The 26,132-nt window shown below is 37.2% G+C and overlaps 2 protein-coding genes across 7 annotated transcripts; one reads left to right on the plus strand and one right to left on the minus strand.

The window, feature by feature from the left end:
* The first annotated feature begins 2,746 nt into the window (after positions 1-2,746).
* Positions 2,747-12,281, plus strand: LOC107596132 (interleukin-13 receptor subunit alpha-2-like). Of its 6 annotated transcripts, XR_001610334.1 has the most exons (11): positions 3,810-3,918; positions 4,066-4,198; positions 6,798-6,949; positions 7,602-7,755; positions 8,815-8,935; positions 9,571-9,755; positions 9,929-10,080; positions 10,544-10,697; positions 10,920-11,028; positions 11,106-11,911; positions 12,135-12,281. XR_001610334.1 is itself a non-coding variant. In XM_016286790.1 (10 exons), the coding sequence occupies exons 2-10, from the start codon at positions 4,093-4,095 to the stop codon at positions 11,203-11,205; spliced, it is 1,233 nt and encodes a 410-aa protein (XP_016142276.1). In that variant the 5' UTR covers positions 2,747-2,838; positions 4,066-4,092; the 3' UTR covers positions 11,206-12,281. The 6 variants fall into 6 exon arrangements, 5 of the variants coding, with proteins under 5 accessions (XP_016142276.1, XP_016142275.1, XP_016142274.1 ...); XM_016286790.1 differs by lacking the exon at positions 3,810-3,918 and adding an exon at positions 2,747-2,838 and having other exon boundaries at positions 11,106-12,281; XM_016286789.1 differs by having other exon boundaries at positions 3,809-3,918; positions 10,923-11,028; positions 11,106-12,281.
* A 5,991-nt stretch (positions 12,282-18,272) lies between these two features.
* On the minus strand, positions 18,273-23,946 carry LOC107596134 (transgelin-like). Its single transcript, XM_016286793.1, has 5 exons — positions 23,758-23,946; positions 21,386-21,570; positions 21,126-21,297; positions 20,811-20,913; positions 18,273-18,971 (listed from the first exon to the last, which is right to left on the minus strand). The coding sequence occupies exons 2-5, from the start codon at positions 21,563-21,565 to the stop codon at positions 18,821-18,823; spliced, it is 606 nt and encodes a 201-aa protein (XP_016142279.1). The 5' UTR covers positions 21,566-21,570; positions 23,758-23,946; the 3' UTR covers positions 18,273-18,820.
* Positions 23,947-26,132: the final 2,186 nt, after the last annotated feature.

A 26,132-nucleotide genomic window follows, 5' to 3' on the forward strand; every position in this document is an offset into this window, starting at 1 on the left:
CTTACACTATGCCTGCGTCATCCACTGGAACGCCACTCTCTCTTGAACATGCGTACAACAGTTAACAGAAGCTAGAGATTACGGTTTATAAAGTTTTAAATATGGATATTTTTCTCATGCAAATGCATCGCTTCGCTTCTGAGGGCCTTTATTAACCCCCTGGAGCCATGTGGAGCACTTTTTATGATGGATGGAAGCACTTTTTGGGGCTTCAATACATTTACACCCAGGATGGCTTGAGGGTGAGTAAATCATGGGGTAATTTTCATTTTTGGGTGAGCTATCCCTTTAAGCCACTTTATGGTGTGTATATCAGTATTGTAATTGGAGGGTAACACTTTTACTGTTCATGGCTGTTCACCATATATTCTTGTGAAGAATACAGGTATTTTTGTCTCTCTTATTGCAATTGTGGCTAATTAACCACTTCCAGCACATCTTGAAAGATAGCCTGCCTGATGGTGTTTTGAAGAGAAAATGTTCATTGATTTATGCCTCTCGAAAAGTCATTGTATACTCAACTGGCAGCAGGAGCAGCTGTTGACACCTTTTCTGTGGAAAGGAGTTTTAGGACCCAGATTTGCAGTGATGAGTAATGTCTCACTCCCCTATCATACTTCACTCACCATAGCAGATACGTCTGGTTCAGTTCCAGAGCTTTGTGATGGATGGATTAGTGACATTTCCTCAGGCTTTATTGCCTCCTTGACACAATCTCAGCCAAGAATGTAGGTTTTCTAAAGGTCACAGGTCCTGTTAAAATAAATTTTTGTTTTACTTTTACTCAGTTACACCCTCTAATTTAGCTGTTTCTGTCTGTTTAACTTTATATTTATGACACAATTTACCAATTAGTCATTTGTCACTCATACGTTTCCACTGCCATCACTTTGCAAAACTCCTGAAATTGATCACCTGCTTCAAGGTCTAGACTGCATACTGCATGCTACTGTTTAATAATATGCTATAGTACTCCGTATGCAAGAATAATGACTATTGAATATTGAACTGTAGCAGAGATAATCTATGTCATAAGGCCTCAAATTGACCTTAATTTTGTACTGAACAAAATATTTTATTTCATGACACGGGATTCATGACACTTACTGCAATGTGGGAAAAAAGTAGACACCTGGTACTGAGTATGCACATTTACACTGATCAATGAGAGGAGTATCCTATTTTAATGAAATCCATTCTCATGTCCCCCCCCCCCTTCCCAATCAAACTCCATCTTGTCAAAGCTTTGAAATAATCACTCATCAGCTCTGATTCACATTCCTGTTGGTGAGAAGCTGTTCAGTTTGTAAAAAGAAGTGTTAATTAAAAAGTAAAAGACAGGAGATGCCTCCTACCAATGCGTACTGTATGTATAAATGTTTTTGTATGACAACTTGATTGCATGTCTGGATCATACCATCATTCATGTACATAATCTATGTTTCAACACATTAGGATGTTTCCTAAAAAGGCAGCAATCCGAAACATTTCAGAGGCCAAAATACTGGAATAAACTGACCATTTACAGTGTTCATTGTGTCTTTGTCATTTGCTTTGTGCTTCTTCGCTGCAGGAACACAATTCTTCATGACACTCTCTAATTGTCAAACTAAAATAAGCAATGCTTAAAATTATTAGTATGAGATGTGACCACTCGACGTCCGCTACATTATTATTGAAGTATGAATTTTCCAAAGAAAGCAATTGTCTCTCCTCCAGAGAATCATCCAAGACGGGGGTCAGGAAGGAAGGGTTCTGCTCTCTCAAGCTACACTTGTGAACAAAAATTAGCAGACACTTAATTTGATGATGTTTGCAACTCTTATTTTTCTGAAATCAGTGTAGCATATCTTGAAAGAGTCATTTAAACCCTTGTCCAATAAAGTTTGTATTTATCAGAGACCTATTTATGAGATATGAAACCATTTACTTGAATTTTAATGATCATGAGAAGGTTTGTTACTGCTGTCATATATATATATATATATATATATATATAATGTTTGTGTGTGTGTGTGTGTACTGTTACATGTACTGCGTATTATTAAGTTTTTTTAATGAAAGAAACAGAAATAAGTGCATGCTTCTTGGTCTATTCGTTTAAAAATGCTATAAACGTGCTGTCTTACACAGACTATATATTCTAGAAGGCTATACTGTTTAACTGATGATCCGAGTGATTTCTTTGTCAATTTTCTGTCTTTTTTTTTTTTCAAAAAGGTAATTGCAAACATGCTATTTCCCATCAGCATAAAACCCAGAGGGAACATTTTAAGCTGGAAAAAAAAAGAAAGAAATGTTTGTACTTGTGGGAACTGAGTCTGAAAGGACTCGTGTTCAACATAAACATTCCACTTGCAAATAGGTTTGTATAAAGTCTTTGAAAGACGATGTGTTTTTCTTGCTGTCTTAAAGTGGCCGTATTTCAGAGTAAGCCAAAGTAAACACAATAGCCTAACAGTGCTGATTTACAGAGCATGACACGCACACACACACACACACACACACACGGAACGCTCGAATTACACGATTGCTTTATAACAAACCTTTGCAAACAGGATCAGTTAAACAGTTCACACTTAATGTCAAAACCACAAGTATTAATTAAAACGTTCAATGGAATTAATTATCTTGACAGTGTGAGGTGTATGCTGTTCAAGAAAAATCCTGTAACTATATACTAGGTAGGCAGTGAATTATGCTGAAATACGCAACGAGTCACATAAGAGGGTGCTGTATCCAACAAAATTCGAGAACATTGAGAAGTTCATTCAGACCATCCTGAGGCACCTATATGGGCTCATACTATCAGGATCTTTCTATTACAGAGCAGAGACAGTAAGTGTACTTGTTTACCCTGTTCTTTTGTGCTGTAGTAGCTTTATATCTTCATCATGTGTGGATATTTTGCCTGCCTTCTTTCTCAGCACATCTTCAGATCTGCTTTATGTATAGGTTGACTTTAGGTTAACTGAGTGGATCATTTTCCAATCTATAACTGCATATTTGTTTTTGTGTGTGCAGATATCAACATGTATGAATATTTGTGAAAAGTTTATCAAAATAGCAGCTTTTATTATACAATATAATTAACACATTATAAGGTAAATGTTTTAGTATGTGTGTGTGTGTGTGTGTATATATATATATATACACACAAAACAAGAGCTCCTAAAAAGAATACAAACAATTAGAACTATGACAAAATTTTGTTTGCTTCTTTTGTCATTATAATTGATATATATATAATTTAAAAATTAAAATGATTGTGAACACCTTAATATTGAATATCTAAAAAAAATCTATATAAAGATTTATTTAATGTCAAACATTTTAAACATAATGAAAATGTAATGTAATATTTGTGTATTTCTTATATTATAAAAAAAATAAAACATTGTTTATGCAACAAAATTAGACTCTAACAAAATATTAACATGTGTTTTTTAATGTATGTTCCATTTATATGCTGAATTTATATGGTTTGTAAATTCCTTCCTTTCTATTTTGTTTTAATATATTTGTGTATAAAATCAGATTTGGGAAATTTTGGGAATTCCAAACCTGTATTACTTTCTTGCATGCAATATTAAAGACGATTATCTGAAAAAAATACTTTCTCTGTCCATTTAATGGAAGTTAATGGACGCCAAACTGTTTGGTTACCAATATTTTTCAAAATACCTTCTTTCATCTTCTGCATAAATAATGACAGAATATTCATTTTTTTAATGAACTGTCTCTTTAAGGCGAAGCACTAATCAAATACACAGTGATGCAGCTGTTTTAAGGTTAAGATGCCAAAGAGCTGATACTAAGCAGGCTATACCAAACTGATCTAGGAAAATAAAGGAGCCACACCTCATGCAGTTATTCATTTTCCAACCACATGGGGAAAAAAGATTGGCGACAGCGTGGGTGATCTAAACACCTCCCTTTTTAAAGACAATGTACTATTTTATCATGATTGCAGATCATTGCTATATCACATCACCCTAAAGGTAGCAAAAACAAGTGCGAAGAGAGACAACTGATGTAAATGTTTAATGCTTTATTCCTCTCTAGACACTGATAATAACCCTTCAGGAGAACATGTTGCTGCTGAATAAGTTTCCTGCATGGCTCTCTGCATTCACTCTGCTTTTGCTGACTCAAGAGCCTGTCTCTACATCAGAGGTCACAGCCTGTGGAGTGGCGGGTAAGCTTCCTGGCTAATTCCACTGAAATTATATTTATATATATATATACAGTGGTGTGAAAAAGTGATTTCTGATTTCTTATTTTTTTGCATGTTTGTCACACTTTAATGTTTCAGATCATCAAACAAATTTAAATATTAGTCAAAGATAACAAAAAGTAAACACAACATGCAGTTTTTAAATGAAGGTTTTTATTATTAAGGGAAAACTAAATCCAAAACTACATGGCCCTGTGTGAAAAAGTGTTTGCCCCCCTGTTAAAATTGTGGTTTATCACACCTGAGTTCAATTTATCTAGCCACACCCAGGCCTGATTACTACCACACCTGTTCGCAATCAAGAAATCTCTTAAATAGGACCTGCCTGACAAAGTGAAGTAGACCAAAAGATCCTCAAAAGCTAGACATCATGCCGAGATCCAAAGAAATTCAGAAACAAATGAGAAAGTAATTGAGATATATCAGTCTGGAAAAGGTTATAAAGCCATTTCTAAAGCTTTGGGACTCCAGCGAACCACAGTGAGAGCCATTATTCACAAATGGCAAAAACATGGAACAGTGGAGAACCTTCCCAGGAGTGGCCGGCCGACCAAAATTACCCCAAGAGCACAGCGACGACTCATCCAAGAGGTCACAAAAGACCCCACAACAACATCCAAAGAACTGCAGGCCTCACTTGCCTCAGTTAAGGTCAGTGTTCATGACTCCACCATAAGAAAGAGACTGGGCAAAAATGGTCTGCATGGCAGAGTTCCAAGACGAAAACCGCTGCTGAGCAAAAAGAGCATAAAGGCTCATCTCAGTTTTGCCAGTTTTTGGTCATGCGCTGTAACAGACTCATTGCAAGTTATCGCAAACGCTTGATTGCAGTTGTTGCTGCTAAGGGTGGCCCAACCAGTTATTAGGTTTAGGGGGCAAACACTTTTTCACACAGGGCCATGTAGTTTTGGATTTTGTTTTCCCTTAATAATAAAAACCTTCATTTAAAAACTGCATGTTGTGTTCACTTGTGTCATCTTTTACTAATATTTAAATTTGTTTGATGATCTGATGATCTGCAAAAAAAAGAAATCAGGAAGGGGCCAACATTTTTTCACACCATTGTGTATATATATATATATATAAAATTGGCACAGTTCTAGACTTCTGTTCATTCTGCAGAGTACATAGAGAGTCACATAATATACAAGACAAACAGCATTTGCATTAACATAACTGTGATCTAAGTTCTAATAGATTCTTAAGTAGAACTGTTAAATATAACCCATTTTATAAGTTCCATATAATGAGCCATGCTTTGAAAGTGCTATAAAGAATCTTTTAATAATTAAAAAAAAATTTTTTTTTTAAGTTTTTATATCATTTATTTATATTATGTCTTTTACCCCTTTTTCTACCTGATCTTATACTTACTTTTTTACATTTAATAAAATGTCAATTAGGTACTTTTACTTTTTTTATTGCCATTAGAAATTGTAGTAAAAATACCTTAATATTTAATTACATTAATAATCGATACTTGACACTGAACATGAATACATACATTAAGAAATAAAACACAAAATAAATGTAATGAAGGCCAAGTTCCAGTGAAATATCTTCACAGTCGTCTGTGATGTCTTTTCGTCAATCCTAATGTGTGTATGTTGGTTTCTCTCTGCAGTTGATGAGGTTGTGGAACGTGGCAGCATCAGTCCGGCTAGAAAGATACAAATGAGTCTAGAGTCACAGTGCATCTCTTTGATTTGTTTAAGTAAAAGCAATTAAGTTTATGAAGGCTAACATGGACAGTATGTGAGCCCTTCACAATGCAAAAAGCAAAAACAGATAACTGAAATCTTGATAAGAATATGGATCATAAATTCAAAATCTCTGTCACTTACTTGCTTAGCGGAGAAGAGGAGAGAAAAATCCTCAACTAAGATGGTTACAGCTGATTACACATGTTCTGGTAAAAAAAAAAAAACTGAAAAGAGAAAAACTGGTAGAAAATCAGTTACAATTTGAAATGTAAAATTTATGGACATTTAAGAAGAATTTCAAGTACATGTTGAGAGTTGGATGGCTGAGTTACCAAATCAATAATGAGGTGGCTTTGAGAGACTTTTTTGACAGTTACAGATTTAAAAAGGTTAAAAAAAAAGGTGGGAATAACCAACCCTAAACTCTTAACACAAAGAACCATTTTAGCATAAAATGGTTGTTTAGGATGATATGACTATAAATAGAACTATTACTATGTGTAAAGAACCATCTTTTTTCGAGTTTATCCAATACTAAGCAAATAGTTAGGAGTCTCTATTGTCTTTAACATTTTGACACCGTTTATGTTTCCTTTTGACATCATTTCCTTTATAGCTTAAGACAGACAGAGGTTTTTAGCATGACTTTGTGTCACAGATTACTAAGAATTTGGTGGAGTTCACTGGATTTCGCAACTGTTACCCTCATACACGTACAAAAATTTTGACTCATGGGATTAGATTTGAGTTTAGATTTACAGCTGGATGTTTAATGCACATGCTTGGTCTGTCTTCAACCCAAGAGTTGTTAGTGCAATTAACATTGTTCATAGACATACAGTGTTGATTTCCCACAGTGGATCCACCTGCTAATATTGAGATAACAGACCCTGGCTTCCTGGGTTACCTCAGTATCCACTGGACTCGGCCAGCCAGCCTTCAGAACCTTACAGGCTGCACAGTACGATACCAACTCAGATACTATGACACCTACGAGGAACGGTGGAGGGTAGGAATCCTCGAGAACTCGCAGAACACACTACACACACACACAGACTCATTTGTTGTCTTTTCAGCACATAAGCATTAATTTCTCAGGCTCATTTCACAAACCACAAAACGTAAGGGTATTTTATGCTACACTCAGAAATGTTTTGAGATAACCATGCTATGAAGAATTCTGTTTGTTTTGTGGATTTTTTCTGAAATTTCTCTGAGACCACATTACTAAAGCTGTGCTCAATCCTGCTGGAGAAAACTGCTCTAATATTTCACCATTTTTGTGATGGCTCATTATCAGCCAAATGTATGTGAAAGCTAACTGAATTTGTAAATAACATTTAAGTGCTTTAATCTTTAAAAAAAAATGTTTTAGTGCCAATTCAGTAAATATGTATTTGTATCTCTACATAAATCATGGTTCAGTAAATGACCCCACACAACCACTTGGTAAACTTAAGTCAGTTCATTTAATGCAACCCCTCAGAGAGAACAACTCCCTGCGGGTGATGTACTTAGTATTCAGACACACATATTTGTTCTACAGCATCTTCAAAATTCAGAAGCCACTTTTCATGCCTTATATATATTTATATTATGCCATTATTCTTACAAACGTAGAGATTTATGACTCAAAATTGCCCTCTTTTTGTGTTGTACAGAGTGTCCGAACTGTCAAGCTGACTTATGCTGCTCAGTTTGACCTTGAGAAATCAGTCAAGGTGAGAATACTCACTGTGCTGAAGTGTGCGTGCACCAATGGGACAGAGGTTCAAGGGGAGGAGACAGAGTGGGTCTACACACGTGAACCTACAGGTAAAGATTTAAAACCTATTCAACCCCACTGAAGCGAACAAGAGCAAAGATCAACCATACATAGTATATTCTGATAGCGAGGAATCCAACTGAAGCCCTAATTTTATTTCTTACATTGCTTAGTTGCCTCTCTTAAATATGCACTCAGTAATTTAATCACATTTATTTTACCTCTAAAAATGGTTACTTTTGAAAAATGTTAAAAACAATCACTCAGGAAATGAAGACTAATACAGTAAGTAGTAATAAAAGCTGTCTTTTTTTTTTACATATAGAAGGTCATCTCATTGTGTTTGGAGATCACATGACCAGTCGAGTTACTAATCTCTGTAATTCCTGTTATTGATATTTCCACAATCATGCTGGTAACTATAAATGTGTGTTTTTTTGCGATTATCTGATTGTAAGCAACAGATGTTGAAAATAACAAAATAGGAACAAAAACATCAGTCAGACCGCAATTGCAGACGCAAATGTGCTGCAAGTACTTGCGTAAATGTGAATACGTGGCGTAATTCTTTGGACTTTCAGACGTATAAATTTGTGTAACCACCTGCATTGACACATGTGAATATTTTCTGCTCATCTGTTCCCAGCCTTTTTAATCTGAAATGTATTGCATAAGCAAAATACAAAAAGGATCTGAAAAAAGGAACATGCTAGTCTAAACACACACCCATCTGGAATCTATTGCACAAACATTTTCATAATTTTAATGTCCTGTTTTCAAGGAAAGTGCTTTTGAGGAGTGAACCAGCTGATGCACAATTTAGATTGAGTCTTTCTATGAAATTGATCAAATAAATCTCAATATAGGCCTAACTGTGTGTTGGATTACATGTTACCTGAAATTTGGTAATAACTGCAATTTTAATTGATTGATTTGAGGAAACCAAGTTGCATCATTCATTTCTAAGCAGAACTGCCATTCTAGTGTTATCCATACTTCTATAATATAGCATATCATAATATTCAATAAAAATACAATTACAGTTACTGTTTTGATTGTTGTCATTTAACTAATTGTTATCAAACTAAACATGTTATCGCCTGTCTCAGGTGTGGCTGGATCAGGAATAAGAGATTTTCACTGTGTCTTCTATGGTAAGGAGTACATGGAATGCACCTGGGAGTCAGGACCTGTCCAGCCTCCGAATTCACAGCACTACCTCTATTACTGGTGAGCACTTCCATGTGAAATGCTGCTTACATACACCATTAAGGCATTCCAAATTATTTGGAATACAGATGCATTAAGGGCTTTTGCCTCAGGGGGAGGAGAGGACAGGTTGAAGCAGAAATATTTTTACTTGAATGAACTGAGAGACCTTATAGAGTTCACTGTTCAAATGCAAAAGCTTCCGCTGTTTTATCTGTTCCATGGGGAACGCTATGCTCACTAGAGTATAGACTGTGTGTGTACACAGTTACTTTTGGCAAAGTTTAACATAAGCCATGGTTTTGATCCACTAGGATCTGATCGCTGCATTCCACTGCACTACAGGTCAAGACAGAACTGCTTAGCTGCCTGGAACGAGTCAGCGTCTAGTTCTTTCTGTAAATCTATGTAACAGGTCACAATAAAACAGAATCTTCAATTTGATGTCAAAATACCATTTATAACCCAAACATCTATTCATACTCTGAATATAGGCATAATTTCTTGCAGAGGTCAATAGCATGCATCATTTTCTTTCTAATGATGCACATAAAAACGAACAAATCAGTTTTACGTTGACATTCCACGTTTTGAATAATAAAATAAGTGCACTTAATGACTTAACTTGATGAGTAAATGTGTATCTGTTTTTCCAGGCACAAGGAAATGGATGAAACAAAGGAATGTCCAGAATACATCGTATTACCTGAGGGTCGAAGGGGATGCAGGTTTCCTCGAGAATCACTCTTGGAGTTCTCCAATTTTAATTTATGTGTAAATGGATCCTCTCCAGCAGGAAGTCTGAGAACGGCCTACTTTTCTGTTGAGGTCCAAAACCATGGTAACTACAAACTGCTTTATACTTGTCAGAATAAATCTCTCACAATAAGTCTAGAAACTGCAAACTTGGCTAACTAGGGACATATACAGAATAAGCACCTGGTCTGACTCAATAGTAAAGTGCATTTAAAGAACGTATTCCTCATTTTCTTCTCACTTTCTTTCTCTGGGCAGTAAAACCAGCAGTGGTCTCCTCTGTGCATGTCTCGGAGACTGCTGGAGGTTTGAAGTTAGATTGGTCACCACCTAGTGGTCGGGTGCCAGAACACTGCTTGGAATATGAAGTGGAAAGCAGCACTGCGATGGAAAATGGCAAAGAAAAGCAGGTATTTTAATCTTTATTTCTTCTGTCCAGTGCAGTTAGATGATTAAAATCAAAAATAAATGTCACAGTGAAAAATAAACATTGTCCTCAGCTCTATTTTGCAAACCCTTTTTGTTGCTGCATATTTTAGGTGCCTCACATTTTACACATGCAATTCTGATTATAGAGTACTAATGGGCTGATAAGAATCAGACATATTAGATAAGGGAAACATCCAAAATGCCTTCAGGAGACGGACTGGGGAACACTGATGACAAAGTTTTTTATAGCTTTGTAACATCCAGTCATTTGTAAACAACACGTGTCTACATGAACAACTGCCATTCACTTGTATTTCATTCTGAATCTTGGCATGCACTGTTAAACCAAGATTTGCTTTAGGTAGTGTGCCAATACAAACATCAAAAAGAGCAGGAATTCAGTCTGTCAAAAGCACCCATGTTGTCTTTATTTTTCCCCTTTAGGAAAGGATGGTTTTTCAGAATTTAGTGGACACGTCTTATGGCCTTCTGAGAGGGGTAGACAGTCAGAAAACTTGCTTTCGAATCAGATCAAAGGTGAACATGTACTGCGCTGATGGAGGAATTTGGAGTGACTGGAGCCAAACAAAGTGTACAGGTTAGAGCTACCGATTTAAGAGTTTTCAGTCATTCTGATCTTCCGAAACATTTATAATTGACATGTGTTTATGAATATTTAAAGATAGTTAACGTGCTCTTGAAAATTCGTATGGTTAACACAGCCTAAGAAATCATCCTTATATTGTAAACAGTCCTTTCCATTTTAAATTTTGAATGTTAGTTTTGATCATTTATAACTTTTTCCTCCTGTCACCATCAGTAGATAAGGAAACTCGATACATCCCAGCATGGAAATATCTCAGTCTGGTGGGCCTGCTGGTCATTGGCATTGGCATCCTTTGTCTTTCATTATGGATATTAAAGAAGATGTAAGTATATGGCCAATAGATTTATAAATAAACAGATGCATTTACAGATTCTTTGATGTTTATTCCTGTTCCCACAGTTGCATAAAAAAAATCAACAAAAAGGATGCCCTCTATACTTTATACAAGGAGAAGGTCAACAAGACCATGCCCACTATCCTCAGCCCTATTTTCAAGTGATGCTCCCTATGACCTGCTACGCTGAACTACCGTTTTAGCAGTTCTAAACTGCAGTAAAAGCACACTATTCAAGAGAAACAAACCTGAGAAGTGAGACTTCAACACCCTTAGTGCATTTAAAAATTAGCGCTGATAGAACCAGTAATCTTGTGAAATAGATATGTGGAGACCTAACTGAACCACGGCACTGACCTTAATGTATGTACTACTTTGTTTACCAAGCCGCTGTACTACTATGTGATGTGTTTACACGCATATCATGTGTCACTTAAAGTTACTCATAGATTTTTTTCAAATGCCAATGATCTTGCCAATTTAATTAATGATTTTTCAAACGCCAATGATCTTGTCAGATTTATTTTTCTATCAGCTTTTTTGCGGTTTCACTTGGATGTATGACTTTCAGTATTTGAGTTTATTTTACTGCTGATTACATAATGAAGAAATCAGGAGTAAAGAGTATTCATACACTTTGGAAAAAAGTGCAAACTTTTAAATACATTATTAAAATAAATTTTTTTCTTGAATTTATAATCTGTTTGTGTACGTCTTTGCAATAGATACAATCAACAAGAAGTCTGTAAAACACCCACCACTGTGCACAGATAAGCAGTTACAAAACACATTAGCATTCTTGTTCAGTTCCTAATCAGAACATCAAAGCCCCCATGGTGGTCATCATCACTTCCTGTGCTGACTAGACCTGGTGCGTATGTATCGTGACTGGAATGGTGATGTTTGGGTGGGTCATCATGACACAGTATAGTACAAATGACGCACTGCATTACCTCCATGAAACGGGGAGTCACTGTTTTCATAGAATTATTGCTCAGGCAACAAGCAGTGTTATTTTGATAACGTTCTACATTCACATGTTGTCAAGCCACAGTCCTCCAATAGTAAACCAACTTACTTTTTTTACCCTACAGATTTAATGTTGATGGATCCTAGTGTGGTATCCACACCCTGCTCACTTTATGACTCAGCTTGCCTAGAAATAAGAAGTCGTTAAAGGGATAGTGCTCCCAAAAATGAAAACTACCCTCATGTCAATACAAACCCGTATGTCATTTCGTTTGCACCATATAATTTGTGATCTGAGAATGTGGTTTTCAAAACACAATATATATATAATAATAATAATAATAAAAGTAAATGGAATGGAAATTTTCTAACATTGAATTAAACATTAAAAGTAGTAAGAGTGAAATAGTATTTTCTTACATACTGTGATACTTCAATAATTTGAATAAAACTTTGTTTTATTTACAACTTCAAAAATTATTTTTACAGTGTTCAGCAGAATGTAATAGCCTAAATATCTCTTTGTTAGAGTGTTTTGAATCCTATTGAATTCAAGTTGGGTCACTTATTGATTTTGATATGAAGTCAAAATGCTCCAATTGATCCAAATTCATCCTGTTTTTGTATCTAAGTTTAAATTGTAAAATTGTACATACATATAAATAAATAAATCTTGTACAATAGCCTATTTGTGTTGTTATTACAACCCAAGCAAGTATAGAGTCATTGAATTCATCTTATAAGGCAGTTTCAGATAACTAAGGGTTTGTGTGTGTAGTGTACTGTAGTTAACAGTCATATTTGTTTTAAGTATGGAATTTAAATTGACTGATAGCAGTTAACATTATCAGTGAAGCAGTAAAGTACACCCTCCTCAGTTTTTAAAGTTTTTTTTCAGATAACTAAGGGTTTGTGTGTGTAGTGTACTGTAGTTAACAGTCATATTTGTTTTAAGTATGGAATTTAAATTGACTGATAGCAGTTAACATTATCAGTGAAGCAGTAAAGTACACCCTCCTCAGTTTTTAAACACCAAGTTGTCTTGAACAGATAAAGATCATTCATACTGTAATCCTCTATTCAGCAATCTCACAACATCAACCTTGATAATCACCTAGAGCTATAGTATTCACTGGAATAAGGAAAATGAACATGAACAAGTCATTTCCAAGTAAAGCTGCACATCAACCTTGACCACCAATATGATTTGATGAGCTCAACACTAAAAAATGAATGCAGACTAGATTGCTGAAGATGATGCATGCACTGGTCATATCCTGTAGTAGAGGTACTTCCAGAATGCCATATCCCAAACAATGCAAGACACCGCTTCTGAAGAACCTCAGTAATGATATTGCTACGGCATCTCCCAAGAGTCACACAATCAAACTCTTGAGAGTTGTGTGCAATAAATTAAAGACTATCTATCACTACTATCACTATTTAACCCTAAATTGCAAAAATTGTGAATTCTACAAGCAAAACTTTCTTTGGATGTATCTTCTCTTCCAGTAAACCCAAGAAGTAATTCTCCAAGCGACCCCAAGGACCCGGGAGAACTCAGAAGCTGTCTCTGTAAGGAAGCTTCTGATGAAAATTTACATTCCACCATTACAGCGACACACATATCACAAGCTGACCAAAAAAAAAGAGTGAAATTGCTTAAGCTAACTTGCACCACCACAATATAGGGCTGCTGATGACCTCTGGATCATTGTCTTTCCAGTAGGCCACTCAGCTATATGGAGCTGTTAGCATTTCCATGAGATCATAATAAATGGATTATTGATAACTGTCCTGGTCAATTAAAACAAGACTATAGAGTACCCAAGACGTGTCACTCGTATAGTTGTGAATGGAGGAAAAATGCAACACTCAAGGTTGCTCTACCTTCTGAGTAAAAGAGCCAATCTCTAATCTTTAAAGTCATCGTGTCACTGCAGCTGCCGTTAGAAGTCCCGGTTTCTGTTGTCCCTGCATTCCATTCGGAAGGGCTCATCCCTATGCCCTAATCCCTTCAAAGGGTTTACCTTCCGGAGTGAGAACTTCGAAGGGTTGAAGGGTGTAGGGGACCAAACAACTGTTCCTTGAAGTGCCCTTCTGCATCATCATCATCACGTGCCCACACGGAGGTGCCGTCATCATGCAAAGAATCTGCGCAAAGGATCATGGGAGCCCGAAGTTTCCATCAGTTGTACCCTTCGAAATCCTTCATTCCGAAGGGCCCTTTGAAGTGGCCAGTTTTGAGCACTTCGGTTTGGAACGACCCTTCAATATGGCGGCCATTATTGTTTTCACTCCGAAGTGCCCTTCGGAGGGCGATAGGCTATTGCCTTGTCCAAATACCCACACTGATGGTACACACTTATAGTGTTGTAAAAATGCAAGTGTTTACAGAGCTTTATTTTTATTTTCAATACTTTGCATTTTAAAATCAACATCTAAATGTCTGTTCAGTAACAGATGACACAATTTAATTTCGTGGTGCTTCTAGAGCACTTCTAATTAAACATGCAACTCTTTGTTTTACTACCAAATTATATGTAATATCTCATTATTATTCATATTTCACATACATTGGAAAGGTTTCCTTGACCTCTCACGAGATCTCGGCAAAAAGTCTCACGATTTATTTCCACAACTTGATGCATGATGGGATACACTAAGCCTCGAATACCGCTCTGGATCAGTGGCGGCTCGTGGGTTTTAAAATAGAGGAGGCACAGTAAATGTATAGGTCTGGGATCCCTTAACCACTTTAAAATGGCTTTTTTGTTTGCTTTTAGTCAGAAAACGTAAAGAAAACGACATACATACAGCAAGATAATATAACTTCTTCACTTACCTGGCCTATCACTTGAAGCAAACATCCATCCCTTCTTAAAGGTCTGTATTAAAAGAGAGCTGCATGTTGCGCCAAAGCCGACTGCTGTAGCCTATATCCAGCTTAGGCTGTTTTCCCTTTTTTAAATTTGTATATATACTGTTTGAATGACAGCTTGGTAAATCTGTTGCCAATCAAATATTCAATATCGCTACTCATCATAAGTACTTGGTACATTATCAGCACTGCGGCAGACGTTCAAACTAATATCACGTAATTTACGTCTCTGTGAGAAGGGAGGCTAGCCTCCTCTAAGAGGTTTCTTTTCTCAACACTCCTCAGCGCTGAAAGTGAACACTCGACGGTGATTGGCTCATTTTTTTTACCAACGGAGGCACGAGAGCTCAGTGCACACCGGCCTCCCCCTCCCCTTCTCTATCATTAGCGTTTGTAATTACATCAGTAGATTCGGCACATTCGCGATAGAAAAGCGGCGCTTTCACGTTATGGTATTACAACTATGAAATTACAAACAAAAAATACACATTTTCTGAGACATGACAATCCAACGCTCTCCATTGACTTTGTATTGCGGGAAGCTGCCTCCTTGTAATTTCTGACTTTTAACAAAAAACAGAGCAATGCCTAAAAGCTGCTATGTGACAAGGTGTACAGTAAACAAGCTATGAAACCCAGAACTACGTTTTTATAAGCTGTCGACCCCCAAAAAATGAGCGTTTAGGACACAAATAGTTGTAGATGTCTGGGTATTTCATGTTGGGCCGTTCAGTTGGATCATTTCTCAAACAAAAGGAAGGTTTGGAAAAGGGGCAATGACATAGACCAATAACATTTAGTTTCTTAATATATCTCCTCTCAGATTCACATAGGGTGGTGAAGTAATCCTTTGACATGGTTAAAAATAATGAATGGTCTTGTCATCCATTACGTTTCCCTCCAGTGGGCGCAGAGTAATATGACAAGTTGCGCTCTACTTTTGTGTCCTAAACGCTCGTTTTTTTTTATTTTTTTGGTTGACAGCTTATAAAAACGTAGTTCTGTTTTTTTATTTTTTTTCTTGTTTACTGTACACCTTGTCACATAGCAGCTTTTAGGTATTGCTCTGTTTTTTGATATAAGTCAAAAATGACAAGGAGGCAGTTTAGCGTTGGATTATTTCCTTAATTTTTATTAAAAATAAATGCTTTTCTGATGTGATTTGAAATTTGAAAAGGGAGAAAAAAAGTTCGCCAAAAGGCAAATTCGGACCGGGTCGATCGCGTCAAAAGGAGTACACCTATGACACATGCTTTACCATCTACGCCACTAAATCTGTCGATTAATGACCGTCTTTTGTAATGTTGACTAGCCCAATCACACGTTGGTGGGTGGAGTTAGTGTAAATAGCCTCTGCCAACAAGGCGGGCTATTTGCACTTAGTATAAATAGACACTCCGATTTAAAAAAAAATTCTCAACAGTTAAACAGTTGCCCACAGAAAAAAACCCTCAGCACCCCCACTTCCCCCGCTTATGAAAATACATATTTTATAGTTACTGCTATGCATAGGCTATTGATCATAATCACAGCTAAAAAGCTTCCTACCAGTGGCCCTCCTTCACAAGACGAATCATCTAGCACAGTTTTATCATAGGTTGAATGCAAAATGTTTCAATACAAGCATTTCAGTCAAATGTAATTTATGCAACATTTCAAACCTTTAACCGACGGGGGAAAATCAACCCATGTCAAGAGTTTAAAAGTAGCACAATTCAGACTTGACAACCCTGCATCAGGAATCTTCAAGAATCAAGAATATTCGCTTTGTAGTACTAGTTTGTGACAGGTTATTCTTTATAAAAGTTAAGAGTCAGCCACACCTACCTAAAACGGCTCGTTCTAACACTCCCCCACATTTCTACATCATGATGTTGGAAGATTTGCATAACGCCGCCCAAATGTTCACGCAAAGAAAGAAGGCGTAATTTTTATTCTCGCTGTAGTATTGTTGCCGCTGCCGCCATGTGTGAAAAGCGTGTGAAATGTTTTTTTTTTCATTGTGAAAGCGAAACTATTTTGTTTGGTCTTCCAAAAGAGGACGCTATAGCTTCGTCATGCCTGGAGCTGATCCGTGTTGGTTGCTGAGGAAATACTTAAACTTCGCGCTGTGGATCGCCGGATCGGCTTTCACCGAGTACAGCCCGGGGTTGTCACATGGTTGCCGCAAGCCCTCCGGACGCTCATTCGTCGAATCCGCCGGCCGGGCCGTTCTCAAGCCCACCGGCCGTTCCTCACTCTAGCGCCCGGCCTCTGTTCACTCTAGACCGCCGCCGGTTTGTGTACTTTTGGCTATAAAGTGTATATTCTGTGTTAGCACTGTGCATAATTTATTCAAAATGTGAATACACTTATTGATTTACTGATGCATACTAATGTACTCCTTCTGGATGTGCAGTCTGCTCTACATAAAGCATATGCAGATGGACCACACATGTATTTTAACGTAAATTATACTAATTACCATTAATAATCACGATTACAATATCCAGGTAAATAATCAACAATCGTATATAAATGTCACCAGCCCAGTAAGTGTGTATTTAGTTGATGATTTAATGGTAGTTCAACAAAATGTTTATTCTTCATCGATTTTCAGCAAAGGGCTACAGCACCCTTTGTTGGTGACTTTACAAACCATGATGAAAGCTCCTCCTCTGACCAGTAATTCTTATTAGTCAATCAATTTTTCGAGACTGGTTTAGATAGGTGGTATGGGGAATGTTGCTGTCTGTTGAGTATAACAGCAGGGGGCAGCACAGGACAGATAATGTGACCCTAACCACATGAATCTTAAGGAATCCTCATTTTCACAGTGGTCATAAGTAAATTGCATGAAAAAATAATTTTTATTGAGGTTGATTAAGCTTCAAAACCACAAAAATAATAAACATTGCTGTAATAATAAACATAAACAGTTCCTATTATGTTACTTTCTAGGCTGTGGTTTGTTGTTCTGGCTGTTGTTCTTGTTGTTCTTGTTTTAAAATGAGTGTCACTGGAATTTCTCATGTAATTCTGGTTATTTGTTGAGCCACTAGAGACATATGTTAAATCATGTAATGTACAGACCAGAAAGGAAGTGTGAAGGCAGGATGTAGAGAAGGAAGGAAGGGGAGGGGATATAAGATCTGCTTCTCTCTCACTCCCTCTTTTTCTTCTTCTCAATTCTGTTTTCTTTCTTTCACACCTAAAACATAATCTTTGTCATCAAAAGCAGAAAGCACACAATGGATAAAGAGATGAAGTGAGAAATATGTTGAGGTCAGAAGGGTGAGAGAAAAGCTGTTATCTGGCATCTGTAACTGCCAGCACTGTTACACAACACTCGGTGGCAGAGAATAAGCAAAGGCTGGAGCACAGCTGAACACAATGAGATTTCAAAATTTAAATGAATTTTATTAGCAAAATCAATTATTAGTTACTCATGTACAATGTATAAGCATATTGATGTAATGCCCTAGATTCATATTGATTTTAGATCAGTAAATGAATATTGAGTGGAGAATATAAATTGGATCCACAGAAACACAAGACAAGACAATACCTGACTGTACAAGGCCAAATTCACCTTATAGGCATTTTGTTCCCATGGAATGCAGCAGAATGCGTTTCTCTGGAATGGATGAAATCGAATAATGGAATGTATGTCCGTCTGCACCCTAGTAGAATTTACGGCAGACTAATGAAATTCTAATGGAATGTACAGGATACCAGCTCATGTGTAGGGAATAGTTGCTTTCTGAAGCAAAGACCTAGAGCAGTTTTAGTTTGAAATGATACAATGAATTTGTAAACTTTGGCTTAAGCACTGTGTGTTCTGTTCATTGTTATTGTCCAGCTGGGGTTTGCTGAAGGTTTAAGTGAGGCTCTACATCTGGTCCACCCTGCTGAAGGGCTGAGAAGGACAGATCACGGATCTTCAGGCCTTTATTTGTTGTTCAAGATCTGCCGAGGTCGACCGTAACCAGTCGTGCCCGCCTGCGATGCCCCTTTGTTAGTACCCATCTGTAGGCCGATTACATTCTGACCTTCTTTCAGCTGCTCCTCAGTGAACTCCCTCTTGTTCTCCTGGGATTTCCTGATGTAAAGATCAGAACAAATAACTCCGTAAACAAATATTCTACTGATAAAATGTTTGGGGTCAGTAAATTTTTTTTTTTAAAGAAATTACTTTTCTTTAATACTTCAATACTTTTGTTGAACAGTTACGCATTAAATTGTTCAAAAGTAAAAGTCATTAAAAAAGACATTAAGTAAAAGTAAAGTAAATATTTTTTTTATATAAAACATTTTTTTTTTGTATTCATCAAATAATCCTGAGAAATAAAATGTATCAGTTTCCACTAAAATATTACATAAAATATTTCAAACATTGATAATAATAAGAAGAAATGTTTCTTGAGCAGCAAATCAGCATATTAGAATGATTTCTGAAGGATCATGTGACACTGAAGCCTGAAAACTGTTTACTGTATTTTTTATCAAATTAATACAGCCTTGGTGAGAAGAGACTTACAGACTTACAAAAAAAAATCTTACAGACCCCCAAACTTTTGAACAACAGTGTACTCTTGTTTTCAAGCAACTTTCACCCTTAAGGTGATATACACAGGGCAACTTTTTGAGCAATGTTGCTGTCAATGGGCAACCAGGTGAGACCTTTAGCTATCAAAGAAACTGCATTCTATGACTGCATTCTATAAACTATTCTATGACGTTTTGTAGTATAAATAGTGTGAGTAGTGTGTTCACACTGAAAATTCCAAAAAGAAAAAGTGCACTTTAAATACCCGGATGATGCACTTAAATAACCGAAAAACGAAGTGTGGAATGTTGGACACTTCATGCACTCAACTGTCGCAACTTTAATTACGTAGCAAAGGGGAAGGGATCGGAAGACTCCGATTATTAATGACAAAATAAGCTTATATAATTCATACACTACATGATTGAGCATAGTGCATAGTGTATAGGGTGACCATAAGTGCCATTTTCCCCGGACGCGTCCTGGCCAGGATTTCTATATTGCCTAAAATATGTAGGTTTTGGCTTTGTTTGCGTGTGCAGACCGATCTGTGTATGCCATCAAAATACCATACAGACGGTTCCTTATGCTTTCAAAATGCTCTCGAGGTACTTTGATGTCAAACACTGATCGATCTGAGCCGCGCTGCTTTTAAGTCGAACACACCTAATATGTACGCGTAATTGCATCGCTTTGACCGTAGATCCCACCTTCTCACACACACCATGATTGGTCCATTATGTACAATGCCTGCATGTTATTGGTCAAACTACTTTTCGACCTTCAGCAAGCATGAAAACAGGAAAACGAAGCCAAAACAAATCCTGGCAAGGACGCGTCCTGGAAAAATGCCACGTATGGTCACCCTAATAGTGTATAGTGCGTCATATGGGACGCAGCTACTGTCTCTCTCTACTGTCTCTTTTGTAATATTAATAATAGCATATGTCTATGAGACACACACTTATCTGTGTTTGCTGATTCCATGCTGGACACATTAAAAATGTCTGGCCAATAAGTGTTTGTAATCATGTTGCTATGACAGTAAGCCACAACTGCAAAACGGTCAGTGCAGTGGCTTGTTTTTGTTATTTGGTCGCTGTGGCAGCCGGTGTTCTGACGATTTGTGCTACCCTGTCAGATTTTGCTACCTCCCATTAAAACAGATGGTAGCATAATTCGATAGCGAAAAGTGCTACCTATCAGATTTTGCTTCCAGCATGATATTAATAAGGTGTGAGGATTTATTAACATGTACACCTACCCCAACCCTAAACCTACCCTTACAGTAGGATAAATACAGTGTTGGTAGCATAATCTGATAGGTAGCATTATTTGTCAGAACACGGGTTCATTTTGCGAACAGGAAGAGGAAACCACAACAACACTCACTTGTGGAACCAGCTAGGGTCACCGTGGTAACAGCCATCATCCGTAGTAACAGCCAGACTCCCCAAAGACAGCAGTGTCATTTGCACAGCAGCAAGGTCCTTACCTACCCATACACAAACACCCATACAAAAACTGATTCAAAATAATGATACATTCTATAATAGTTTATAAATAATGCTAAAATAACACTGTTATATGCCAGTTCTGTTTTTAATGGCATAATTTAGACAGATGAATCAAGGCAAGAGACATGTCAAGTTGACCATTTTCTATGCTCTAAATCCACTAAGATCGCATGTGAAAACAGGCACTCACCCTCCCACAGGTCAACTGTTTGAAACATGTCAGACTTGGTGACCCCATAGCGTTCGGCAGCACCAAGGAACTGAGAGATCTGCTCCATCTGTTTAAAAGCCATTGGAGAACTTTGGATCTTTTTCACAGGCTTTGAATCCTTATAGAGACTGTTAATCAGCTCACATAAAATCTACAACGAGAGAACAGAAAAAGAGATGATTAAAATGATGAAAGGATTGTGTTGTGTTACAAAGACTTTAATGGAAGTGGTGGCTTACACATCCATCCTTAAGCCATTGCTGGAAGCCTTGTTTTCCAGGTTGAGGGTTTCCTACAGAATCCCCACACTGAGCGATGATCCAGTGCACCAGCCGCTCCTCCAGCTCTGGATCGTACTTCTTGTCAATTTTACTCTGCACCTCACGACTCAGACCATAGGATGGACCTTTATTTGCCATTTTGACTGAGAAAACACGCATACACAGTCATTTTATTTTTCATTCGTTTACACTTTGTGAATTAGTTTTAGTTCAGTTTTATAGTTTAATTCAATTGTAGTTTTAGAATTGTGTTAGCTGATATCATTTAAATATTGGCATTTAATTTCTCAAGGACATCTAGTGTTATTGCTAGAATTATGTAGTGCCATTTTCATGTTTAATGCAGGAGGGTTGTAAAAATTTACAACATATATAGTATTCTGTATCATAAATTAAAATTCCATTTTTATTTTATAAAAAAACTACATTTTACAATACATTAAACTACATTTGAGTTTAGTTTCACTTTTTCCAATTATGTTATTACTGGACCAAACCTGAGCAAGAATAAGCAGTTGTGCTCTTTTTGTTTTAAGCTGCTATGATATCGTATGATCTGTTCAGGCAGGTTTGGTTTTACTGTTAAAAAGCCTGAATTTGTGTAGTCAGAGGATTTAGCTAAGTAAGGAGTATCTAACTGTGACTGCCATGAAAATTCCATTCTTGACAGTAATGCAAAGTTTCAATGCAAATATTGATGCACTCTGGTAATAACCTGCATTCACTGTAGTGTGTAGTCTTTAACAGAGCAACCTTAATCACTGACAACACAACACAACCTCTGAACTGGCAAAGACAGACATCTCAGATCGTAATCAGAAACTGCTGACCACTGAGTGTCAGAAATGCTGAAACCTGCTTTTGTGTCAACATGTTCTTATCACATTTCAAACTGCTGTTAGGCCGTATTGGATTTATCAGGCCTTCATTTGAATTCATTACTGTTTCAGGCACCACGTCAAGAACTAAAATGCAAAGACAACAGTATAGGCAAATTTACACAGATAGAATCAGAGAGACAAGGTAAAACTCAAAAGATAAATTTGTCAAAGTCCAACCCCAAAGTCATCTAAAGAAAACTATGGCCTGTTTGCTAATCAGTCAAGAGTCAGAATTTGTGACTCTTTTGCAACATCCAAACGTATAGAGCATACACTCTTTCTTCAATTTTCTTGCTGTTTCCTATTGTTTGCAGTTTATTGCACTCAGATTCCACAGCTATGAAACTGTTATAATATCAGACATTCACAAAGCTTTCATGCACAAGTACACATCCTTGTCCCTGTAAATCACTAAACTCACACTGCTATGGGTGATATATGCAAAAAGACAAGTTACAACCTGCCGTGCCCATGTTTGTAGAGGAGGTGAGGGGTGTTTGTGTGTGTCTGTCTGTGCATTTTACAGTCCAATTAGTTCACATCCGGTGAGGATTTCTTTTATTTGTAAGCAGTAGATCAAATATACACACAAACATTTGATCACACCTGGGGTCTCATATCTCAAATTATGTAACAATCTTTCATCTTATCTGCTGTTTGGCTTCAGGCTCAAAATCATGGCTACAGTAAGACTCCCTCTTCAGCTCTTAGTAATATCCTGTAAGAATGAGATATGGTATGTAAGCAAACACTTTTGATATAGTAAATGGAAAGAAATAATTAAGAATGACTTTGTGATATTCAAATTTGTTATGGTTTATCAAACCCGAGAATCAAATAGTCAACTGAGCTTTAACCACTAACATTCAGTCCTCAAACACAGGAAACCAGAGACATTTAGAGGAGCTGGTTTCAGTTCAGAACCAAAATCATTTTTACAGAGATCTTATACTCTCACTTGAATTTCGAGAGAGAGAGAGAGCAAGAGAGAGAGGGAGAGGGAGAGGGGAGTATAAAGAACAACCCTCATTTGAAGGGGAAAAACATGTGCGTCATGCAGCCAGATTTTCTGTTTTGGAGTATGCAGTTTCAGTGTGTTAACTGTGCACTTTAGTGTGTTTGTTTGTGTGTAAGACAAAGACAAATGACATGGAGAACAGCTACTGCCAATAAAAACTTTTTTATAGAGACAGAGCATGTAAAAACAGGCAGAGGCATTCAACAGTACTCTGAAGAATGATCTAAATTATAAGAGTTCTTCATTCATATGTCATTCACTGGTATAGTCAGTTTGTACCACTAAATAACATCTCTAATGCTAAAACTCTCTCAGTCTGTCATTCTTTCTAACTTGCTCACTGTCCTCTCTTGGTCTTGGCATGTATTACATATTTATGTTCAAAATCATGTTAACTTAGCAAAATGTAGGTTTATATGTACAGTACTTACCAGTTTATGTGTTGAAACCCTGCTCAGTAGTCTTGATATGAAAATGTGTATTCTGTAATGCACACAACTGTGTGTGTGTGTCTATGTGAAAGAGAGTCTCTTCCCTTTTATGATAAGAGTTTAGGGTCCAAACTCAGGGAGTGCCACCCTCATGGAAATGACTTCAGCAAGAGTGAGACCAAGCATGAGAAAGAGGGAGTGAAGGACAGAGCAAGAAAGGAAAAAGAGGAGGTAACCACATCCATAAAAGGTCATGACTTTTTTCGAAATCTCTCTCTACACCATTTCTGCCCCTCCCTTCCTCTCTCCTTTTCCTGTATTGCAATGTGCGTCCTTATTTGGGAGAGGGAAAAGAAGCGGTCTGGACAGAGCGAGGAATTTCTTCACATGCCTTCCCCTTCACTCCGCCCAGAGCAGTGGGAAGAGGCCGAGAGGAATGATACGGGCAAGAATGAGAGAATATCTTGGCAATTTTCTATGGGGCTGCTGATTAGAAGGTTTGCTGAAACAGGAAGTCACAGACAACCGAATGCAAAATGAAACGGGACAGGGAAACTGGGACAGTAAATGTGACAGAAGTGAGAGATAGAGAGAATGTCAGACATGCATACCACTCCTGACATGCCATGACTGGACAAAGTGAGCTGAGCTGAGCTGTACTGATGTCATGATCTAACCTCTGCTTCCATAGTAACACAGAATTGAGTCACTTCCCTTTGCTTTTATACTTGTTTCTATACAAAAATATTGTCTCAAGTTTAGTTTACTGTGTTCCAAGTATAATATATTTATAGGTATGTTGATGGGGCTTTTCACGCTTGATGTGGTTCATTCCAAGTTCCAGAGTCTTGTGTTGTCTTGCTTTACATTTCACACTGCTCATAGTTTATCCAGAGTTAATAATTAATCCTGGGTATTCATAATCTAACGTTTCACACGGTACATTCCTAAACTCCGGGTTAACTTTTCTATGTGCAGATGTGCTGTGTCAGTGTCATTGTTTTGGTGAACTCAGCACGCGACCTGTTTACATAAAGGCTCTTTCATTGTGCATCCACATATTATATGTTACAGACTGTACTGTCAAGTTTTTCCTCAATTAACTTTTCGGACTATAAGCGTTAGCATGAAACAGTCCTAACTCCCGAAAAATTTGCCGAAACATCGCTATGTTTACAACAATGTCACTCATTGCAATTTCAAGAGTGAGTTCTGTTACGTACACACACAAAACTGTAATATAGGGTATTCACTCCTTTATTTAAATGCAGCTGTCCTGAACCTTTACAGTGTGTACGTGGCCCATGAAAATATATTGTTGGATTAACTAAATGGTTTCAATATGGATATAGACATATTAACTGCGGTCATGCCATCTGCGCTTCAAGTGTCTGATGTTGGAAATCATGTAATTTTTACTATGTTTACTGTGTTACCTTGAAAACCAGCTTGTTGAAGCGAGGTCTAAGCTGAGCTTGTTGCACTTGTTGAGATTGATCAGTGGCAGAGGCCTTACAGGGCTGTGTCATACACTGGTCTGATGTGAGATGAGATAACAGTGGAGCTGGGTGGAGTTCCCCTCTCTCTCATTCACACACAAATGATGGTTTTACTATACTACTGTTCAGTTTGGGGTCAGTACTTTTTTTTTCTTTTATTCAGCATGGATCAAATAATTATTAGCCTGCAGCTAATAAGAGTATTTCTACGAGTGAAGAGAGGTCTGTCTTAAACAGAGGCCATAACAATGATTTTCTCCACTAATCTTAGTTTATTCTATTGAACATATAATGATAACATCACTGCCTGTGTGTTTGTGTTGTGTGTGTGTGTGTGTGTGTTTGAATGCGTATGCAGCTCTGCAGTGCTTGTTTTAGCTCTCAGTAGGATCAAGTTAGTATCCGCTAAAGATGTTTCGGGCCCATATGTCACCACAGATTTCTCTTCCAGACATGAGCTGTGCGTAAACCTGCTCTCCAGCTCTAAAAGACCGAACAGGATTTGTGTGGCGGTTTCTTCTGCATCCTCCCTGTTGTCCTCCCACGCAGTGACCTCAGAACGTCCCTGTCTCACTAGTGCCACCCGCTGGTACAAACGCTGTCCTTCAGATCCTTTGTTAGAGCACACTGTAAGGCTAAAGGAGAAGACGCCCGCACAAGGAGCCGTGAAGATGCATAAATGAGTCACACAGATTGATTGTGTGCATTTTTATACATTCGTGTGTATGTGTGAGAGAGGATATGCACATTTGGTATATTCATCATATACCAAATTACTACATTTGTTTAACAGTTATTTGTTCTTTAAAATGTTATTAGTGAATTACTTTATTTATTCTAAATAATAACATATTTAAAAAATATATTAATGTATTT

Source organism: Sinocyclocheilus grahami, unplaced genomic scaffold (assembly GCF_001515645.1).
Source record: "Sinocyclocheilus grahami isolate Dianchi unplaced genomic scaffold, SAMN03320097.WGS_v1.1 scaffold215.1, whole genome shotgun sequence".
Classification (NCBI taxonomy): domain Eukaryota; kingdom Metazoa; phylum Chordata; class Actinopteri; order Cypriniformes; family Cyprinidae; genus Sinocyclocheilus; species Sinocyclocheilus grahami.